Source organism: Pantherophis guttatus, chromosome 11 (genome assembly GCF_059756535.1).
Source record: "Pantherophis guttatus breed Tessera chromosome 11, ASM5975653v1, whole genome shotgun sequence".
NCBI classification, from domain to species: Eukaryota; Metazoa; Chordata; class Lepidosauria; order Squamata; family Colubridae; genus Pantherophis; species Pantherophis guttatus.
In genome coordinates, this window is record NC_142073.1 from 4,039,159 (window position 1) to 4,047,963 (window position 8,805).

An 8,805-nucleotide genomic window follows, 5' to 3' on the forward strand; every position below is an offset into this window, starting at 1 on the left:
GCTATTTATCGTTGCTTCCACAACTGAGGTCCATCTTGAGAAAATCTTTCAGTTTCCTTTTCTAAACATCAAACTTCAGAAGATTGAAGCCATAGTCCACTTTTCTCCAAGGTAGCCTGCCTGTGTGCAGTCTCTTTAGCCTTAGGACAAAATTGGCCAAAACTGACAATGTGTTTTACATTGTATTAGATGATGGTATATCACTGATATTTGTTTCTAGATTTCAGGGCACAAAAGATATGATCGGTCCATTAGGTTGAATATACAAGATATATCTGGTGTAAATGTACCTCTTGAGAAAGAATGGGAGGAGAAATCAAGGGGCCTGCCTTCCAAAAGCCTCTGAACGGGGCTAATACACTTTAATACAAGCACTAATCCTTTAAATCTGACTTGGAATAATGTTTATCTTTCTATGGCTTAATTTCTCTGCCTGCAAACTGCAGGTCAGTGCTCAGCTTGGGCTGTTTCTCCCTTGATCTCCTGATCTCCCCCCCCCCCGAAAAAAAAGGATGTCAGAAAGGAGATGCATCACAGAAAGGATGAATAGATCATATCCAGGTACCTTGACAATGTATTCAAGGAATACTACAAAAGGCAAAGGAAACTCTTGAACGTGTTCTGGAGGTTGGCTGTATGGATTAACTCACCCTCAGGTGCATCACTTTTAATTTTTGCTGAATTACGTGTAGCTCCCTTTTGACGAATTGGATGGAGGATTCTGTCCCAAAGGTGCTTTTTCAAAAGGCAACTGGACTTCCTTAGCTTTTTTCTTGAAGACGTTTCGCTTCTCATCCAAGAAGCTTCTTCACGTCTCTGAAGAAGTAGAGAGAACTGAAGAAGCTTCTTGGATGAGAAGCAAAATGTCTCTCAGGGTTCCAAGTAACACCCCCAATGAAAGAAAACTCCAAGGCTTGAGTTTCCTCAAAGTTCCATTTTATTAGGGATGTCATATTGGCACATCTGGGAAAACCTGAATCTGAGAGCTTCCAGGTTTTCCTCACCCAAAGGAAAGTTCAAGTCCCTGCCCAACACCCACATGTCCATCAAATGGTCCAATCAAAGAACCGTCCCAACTGGAGATGCCTCCCAATTCCAGCCTTCCAGGTGCAGGGCAAGATGTCCTTGACTCTCTGAGAAAAGAATGTTAGTATGACTATATATCACCCTGGCTCCATACAACCCCACTTCCCAGTTTCCTACAGTAGTAAATGTGGCAGGCCTAAAGATCTAACAAAAAAGATGGCTTCCAGGCCTGACAACGTCTTCAAGGAAAAACAAAGAAAGCCCACCTGTCTTTTGAAAAAGCACCTTTGGGACAACCATGATTTGGAGGACTGAGAATCTCCATAGACAGTGAGGACTCTGGTACAAAGGTTAGGACTCCAGCTATGCCCACCCATCATGCTAATTCCCATTTCAAATAATGCAGCCATGTCTGATCAGCCCTTTAATCTCTCTCCATACAAAATGTGTCTCGTGGGAAAGGTTCATCCTCAGGGCTATAATTTATCCTGGATGTGGAAATCAAATGAGCATCAGTTACACACACATAAGAATCTTCCTTCAATATTTGAATGCCGCCGCTGGCCTGAAGATGTAGACTTTTAACCCCTCTCCAATCCTGGTATTTCTTCCACGCTTCACTCTTTCCTCTCCTGCTCCTTTCCTGAATCCATGTATCAGTCTTGTCTCAATAACCCAAGATCCATCCTGCTGATTTACGAAAGCAGGATCCATTGGATGATATTGATCACAAATGACACACGGTAAAATGTTGACCTCGGTGAACTTGGGGAAAAGCTAGTCGTGGGTTGATCTGCAGATGACCTCTTAATTAGCACAGTGATTAAATTATGGGCCTTGCTTGCAATGAGTCAAGGAACAAAGGCTTCATTCTTTTCTGAGCTTCAGCTCTGTTTATTTGTCCGCCCAGAGAGTGCTGGGTGACACTTTTAATTAAGGAGAAAGAATGCCGAATGATGGACTCTTTTCTGTCCCAACTTGGTCAAAGGCAATAATGCTCTTTTAACTAAACTTGGGATGATGACCTACTAAGAATGTCCTACTTTATCCCTTCCTCGCCTTAAAGGAAATGTTGTTGCCCTGTTAACAAGCCAGGCAGATATTCACAGGACAAACTTTCATGCCAATTAGGGTGACTTATCCATAAAGAATGCACTGAGAGTGGTTGACTAAAGAGATCCAGTCCAGAAAGGATGAGGTCATGAGATAACCATGCCACTATTCCCAATCTACTTGAGAGCTTCTTTGCTCACCAACGTTTGTCTTTAGACCCTCTCTAGACCTTTATTGGAGCAGGTTGATGACTTTGGAGCTGTCCATGGTATCTGAGCCAGGCTCATATGCCCTCTTTTAACTCTGGCCTCAGCACTGTAAGGTTTAGAGGGATGTAAAACTTAAAAGAAAAGGGTACCAAACTATAGAAATCAATGACAGTAGTGGCCAAAATTGTGGAAACCTTTTGGGAAAAGTGGATTTTTTAAAACTAGCTAATAACACCACTTTTTTTTTTTTGGAGTAGTACCATAAAACTATATATCAATGGAAAGATAATTTACTCAAGAATGTAATCAATAACTTTTATGAAGGATTTCCTATTAGAATAGCATTACATATAAAGAAGTATAAAGAAGAAAAGTGAAACACGTAGAAAAAACGAGATATACAAAAATTATCACCGTGTCAGTTAATAGTTGGGTAACCTTTAGCATGAATTACGGCCTTACAACATCTTCCCATGGAGTGAACCAAGTCTTTTAGTTCTGCAGCTGTTCGAATGTGAAACCAATATTGAATGATTGCTTCTATTAACTGGGTTTTATTGCTGGGTCACTTCTGACTAACAAGTTTCTTTAGTCAGCTCCATTGATTTTCAGTTGGGTGAAGGTCTGGGCTATTCCCAGGCCATTCCAGCAGTGGAATAGGATTATCTTGAAACTCCAAAAAAAGTGGTGTTACTAGCCATCAAACCTCAAAAATACACTTTTCCCAAAAGGTTTCCACAATTTTGGCCACTACTGTAAGTGGAATCCAGATCCGTGATGAGTGGCTAACACAGGTCTCACCATGAGTTGCTCCACTCCTTGGATAAATTCTGGAAGCCTCTATCATGCCTAGGGAGGAAAAAAGATGGATGGACAGGTAGAAAGGCAGATAGATAGATGGATGGAGAGTGGGACAACCAGAGAGACAGACAGACCCAGGGGGACTTAGCTTAGTGTAATGTGTGAACCCAGTCACAATGATAAACCCTGTATCCTGATGCAGGTTCAGTATATACCTGTCCCCAAGGTGAATTTACCTGACACAATAACTGTAGTAAAGTAAAGGTTCCCTTCGCACATATGTGCTAGTTGTTCCTGACTCTAGGGGGTGATGCTCATCTCCGTTTCAAAGCCAAAGAGACAGCGCTGTTCGAAGACATCTCCGTGGTCATGTGGCCGGCATGACTCAATGCCAAAGGCGCACGGAATGCTGTTACTTCCCACCAAAGGTGGTCCCTATTTTTCTACTTGCATTTTTTACGTGCTTTTGAACTGCTAGGTTGGCAGAAGCTGGGACAAGTCACGGGAACTCACCCCGTTACGCGGCACTAGGGATTCAAACCACTGAACTGCCGACCTTTCGATCAACAAGCTCAGCGTCTTAGCTACTGAGCCACCCCATCCCTGTTCAATAACTGTGACTGTACAATAAATATAGAACCGTGTCGACAGATAGTGGGAAAAACATATCGATAAAGAAATTGTCCAAAACTGGATTTTTAAAGTATTATATAAGAAACAAAACGGAGAGAATTCAATCAGTATTGATAGTAATGAATCTCAGTGACTGCTGTTTTTCTCCCTCCCTCCCTCCCCACCCCACCCCCCCCTCTCTCTCACACACACATTCTTCCTGTCTCTTAAATTTCATATTTTTCTTCAACAGCATTCAGTTGTTGGAATTTTAATTCAAGAGTTTTAAAAATACTTTCTGTGATATCTTTGTACAAGGCAATAATAAACAAATGTGCAGGTTGAACTAGGAAAGGACTCCTTTGCAGAAACATGACACACAAACACACTTAAAGTTAAAAATGGGGAAAAATAAGTATTAAAAGATCTGTTGAAAGGATGTTAACCCCCACACATCCCGTACATATTTGGGATATGAAAAAGGAAAAAAAAAAGAAAGAAAGAAAGGTTGGTTCAACAACCACATTGTTAGTTTCCATTATACAGAGAACAACACAGATCTACAACAGAAGTCAAGGTCTCTCCGAAATCCAAAATACATTGGCAGAATTTTACCGGAGAGTCACAGTTCAATTAACATAGTTTGGTGACAAACTTAGCACAGGAGAGATGCTCATATTACATAGCAAAATCCAATCCCTATGAATGTTTTCTGGTTGGCCTTGTGATGGTTAAAGTTGTGTTTCATAAGGTTATCTCCTCCCTTCCTTCTGACATGAGAAGCTGTAACAGTCATTCATGGTCCGAAGAGCTCCGAGAAAGAGGAAAACAGATAAAATGAGGATTCACATTAGAGATAATGGGTGTCTTCCTGGAAGCTTGATGTTTCCATACCTTCTTGAGAAGTTCAAGTAACAGGGTGGCTTTCCATAACCTGAAAGAGAGAAAATGGATCTCATTAGCCAAAGTCTGATCAAATATCCCTCATCTTGATCATTTAGTAAAGGAACTATCAGGACCAATGTTACTGGTAGACAGCAGAAATAACAGATTGAATCCCATTCTTTGCTTTTGATTCCTGAACTCTTTTCTTGGTTGAGTTGACTTGGTTTCTCTTTCTTGTTTTTCACGATTCAATGAAATTTTCCCCAAACCCTCAATTTTAGGATGAGAATGAGCCCACAAATAGCTTTTCCTGGCAGAGAGAGAGAGAGAGAGAGAGAGAGAGAGAGAGAGAGAGAGAGAGAGAGAGAGCATGCAACAAATTGCAAAGACAATTCCCTTTATTAAAATAGCAACTCATAACAAAACAGCTTCACAGCATATGGGATGCTGGATGCTCCAAACATGGATGAAGACCCCTTTCAGACTCCAAATGTTTCTGGTAACACGGCCACTGATCAAGGATGTTGGGAACTGGTTCAATCTCTGGTACTTCACAAGTCATCTCTCCACACAACACAACAGCATCGTGACTCACTTTTTTCACCTCTTCAGCACCGGCCTGAAAGCTGTTCTGAGTTTCTCTTTATGTTGGCTGAGACAAACATCACTCAGGTCCAGAGAAGTTTGAGCAGCCCGTATGCTTCTCCGAAATCCTGTCGTAACAGAGAAACGGAAACTTCTTTCAGCTTTGGATGGAAATGGCTCGCACACACAAAAAATCCTAGGCTACACTCAGACATGCAAAGCTGCTTTGGTTTACAGAGCCCATCTTTGAAGAGAAGAACTTTGAATTCACACAAATATTTATTAATACAAAAGGATAGGCCATCATCAATGGGTCTTTCTATAGTCTCCCCTACAATTTTCAAATGACTCCAAGCCCAGGGAAGCTTTGAGAGGAGACAAAGAAGATTGGTCAGTTTTTATCCATTTCTCCATAAGGCAATTTTCTGCTAGCAATGAAGGTCCAATCATGAGAAGTTTGGAACCAACTCATCCCGGTTTGTCCGAGTGAATATTTGCCTTCTTGCATTCTACCATTAAAACCAGCTATAATGAAACCGTACAGAAATAATTATTTCTATGAACTTGCTCTTAGATATCCCAAAGGTGCTTTTTCAAGAGGCAACTGAGAGCTGAAGAAGCTTCTTGGATGAGAAGAGAAAGGTCTTCGAAGAAAAACCAGAAAGTCCAGTTGAAAAAATCACCTTTGGGACAACCATGACCTGGAGGACTGAGAATCTCCATAGACATTTGCCTACTGCCTACTGCATCTCTAAACAATTTTCTAGAGAAGATTGCATCTGTATATTGACTTGATCATTCCATCATTCTAGAAACAGAGGCCAGGTCATTGGCCACGACTCTCAAGGAAGATCCACTACCATATACCAGCGTGACTTGCTGTTCTGAGATCATTTCTTCCCAACCAAGCAAGGTGATTCAGGATGGAATGTGGAAAAAAATAGATAAACAGTGCATTTTTTAACATACTGCAAAAATGATGTCATGGTAGGAACAACTCAATGGAAGAATAAGAATAACAACAACAGAGATATCAGTACAATTTTGAATTAATTCCAATATAATGTATTACTCCAAGGTTTCTTTTAAAGCCTTCAATATTTCTTTTCTGTTTCATTGTCTTTTTAGATAAATATACAAAAGATTTCTGAATAAGTATATAGCATTTTTTGCTACAGAATCTGTTGTTGTTTTTCTGGGCAAGATATAATAATATTACTGTTTATTGTTATTGTGAACTGGTTTAATGATGACTGATGACCTCCTTAAATTTAAGAACCATAGAAAGACCAAATTGCAATTTCCCACTCAATCCTTAGGGATAAACAACTACTACAACAACAGCAAGTTGTTCTTTTAAAAACAAAAAAGCAAATCAGTTGCTTGCCCAATTTAAGGTGTGAAGTAATCGATTTGCTAATTATAAGCTGAAGCTTGTTCTTCATACATTAGTCAACAAAATTAGTCAGATTTGAGTTTGTGCAAGCCATCACATTTCTCATGTGCATTAGCCAATTTCACTGAAGTTGTAGGTCAAGATAACACGTTTCCGGATTAGACCCTAAACTGGAGGTTTCTTCCTACCCATGAGATTCCTCTCTGCATTTCCAAAGTTGACCCACAAAGCTTAAATTCTTTAGCCTCACTTTCCAAATAAGCAGGATGGCCTATTTCCTTCATGTTGCCAAAATTGAGAAGAGAATGCTAGAGCCACAACTACTTCAGAAAACAGCTACCATATTTTTCAGAGTATAAGATGCTCCGGACTACAAGACGCACCTACCTTTTTGGGGGAGGAAAACAAGAAAAAACAATCTGCCTCTGCCTCCCAGCAATTTATCTCCTTGCAGCAAACAGCAAACAGTCTGCTTTAGTTTCATTTTCAGCACAGCCTGATTAGCACAAGAAAAAAAAAATCTACTGCTCAGCAATTTGCCTCCTTGCAGCAAACAGCAGAGGCCCACGCAGCAATAGGCAATGCAGCCTGAAACAGCTGAGGGTTGGGAAGCCAATCCAACCAACAATCAGCTGCTTGTGCTAATCAGGCTGTGCTGAAGCTGAAATGGGCTGTTTGCTGTTTGCTGCAAGGAGAGGCCAAACGGTGGGGGCCAGCAGGTGAGCGGGGCTACATTTGGTGTGAAGGCGCACCCACATTTTCACCCAATTTTAGAGTGGGGGAAGTGCGACTTATACTCCGAGAAATACGGTAAGTGCTCAGTGGTCTCTCTTGAGTTTAAACATCTGTATTGGAGTTCCAGGCCTCACATGAACTTTCTTTTATCAAACTAAAGACAGTCTGAAAATAAAAACAAGATGAAAAGGCCAACCTTCTGTTCCTGTTGCGTACTGACATGTCTCCCCTAGCACAGGGTATGAAGCATAGTTTAGTGCAATGGACTGTAGGTTGAAGGTTGGACTCTTAAAGATCTTAGCTGGAGGTGGCAGCTCTTCCAAGGCCTTGTCATGAATGGGTTGTGTTCTCACAAGGTTGCCCAGTGGCCTTGTTTCGCTGCAATGTCCATCAGTCCCTGAGCACCTTCCCCTGAGCACCAAACAATCGGGGCTCTCTGTCCTTTGAGCAGGATGGCTGGTGGTCCCCACAACCATGTTGGCTCCTGCTGTATGAGCTAGGGACCAGATGCGTGGCTTTTCTGGAGTTTCGTAGAGTTGGCCTTGAGTGGCAAGACTCGCTGCTATGTTATTTTCCTTGTGGCCAAGAAAGTCCCCTGTAATCGGTGAATGTTGCTTGGCACATGAAAAAGCATGAAAAGGACCAGCTGAGCTTCCAGTACAGCTGTTCTTCTCAGACTCAGTCAATGCTCTGCCAATTAGGAGGCCGTCCTGATGAAGGTGCTTCAGCTCATCTTCAACCTTCATGTCTGGTTCTTCCTCATCCAAGTCCTCCAGGTCGCTCAGCTGCAGCTCCTTTTCTTCTTTGCAGATTTTGGGGTCTATGATTCGAAATCAAAAGGAATAAAGAACAGAAAACAGTCACCTTAAGGAGTTCATTAAGAGCAAGTCAAGTTGGTTTAATGTAGAGACGTCAGTAATTTGGCTTCTTGGGAACTACCGCAAAATAATCTAAATGGAGTTGACATATTTATCTTAAGTACTAATGTAGCTCAGGTACAGTATTGGCCAAAATTGTGAAAACCTTTTGAGAAAAGTGTATTTTTGAGGTTTGATGGCTAATAACACCACTTTTTTGTTGATGTTGAGTTTCAAGATAATCCTATTCTACTGCTGGAATGGCCTGGGAATAGCCCAGACCTTAACCCAATTGAAAATCTATGGAGCTGACTAAAATAACTTGTCAGTCAGAAGCAACCCAGCAATAAAACCGAGTTAATAGAAGCAATCATTTAATATTGGTTTCACATGATAACAACTGCAGAACTAAAAGACTTGGTTCACTCCATGGGAAGATGTTGTAAGGCTGTAATTCATGCTAAAGTGTACCCAACTAAGTATTAACTGACATGGGGACAATTTTTGTATATCTCGTTTTTTCTATGGTGATAATTTTTGTATATCTCATTTTTTCTACGTGTTTCACTTTTCTTCTTTATCCTGTAACTGCTATTCCAATAGCAAATCCTTCATAAAAGTTATAGCATTACATTCTTGATTAAAT

At 40.9% G+C, this 8,805-nt stretch overlaps 1 protein-coding gene across 1 annotated transcript in view; it reads right to left on the minus strand.

Annotated features, from left to right (window-relative positions):
* Positions 1-3,956: 3,956 nt before the first annotated feature.
* IRX6 (iroquois homeobox 6) overlaps positions 3,957-8,805 on the minus strand; it is a 13,354-nt gene continuing 8,505 nt past the window's right edge. The window contains exons 5-7 of the mRNA XM_087877083.1: positions 7,499-8,122; positions 5,182-5,299; positions 3,957-4,635 (exon numbers count right to left, since the gene is read on the minus strand). Coding sequence (XP_087733209.1) covers positions 5,187-5,299; positions 7,499-8,122 — 737 coding nt within the window. The 3' untranslated portion in view covers positions 3,957-4,635; positions 5,182-5,186. The remainder of the gene's footprint in view (positions 4,636-5,181; positions 5,300-7,498; positions 8,123-8,805) is intronic.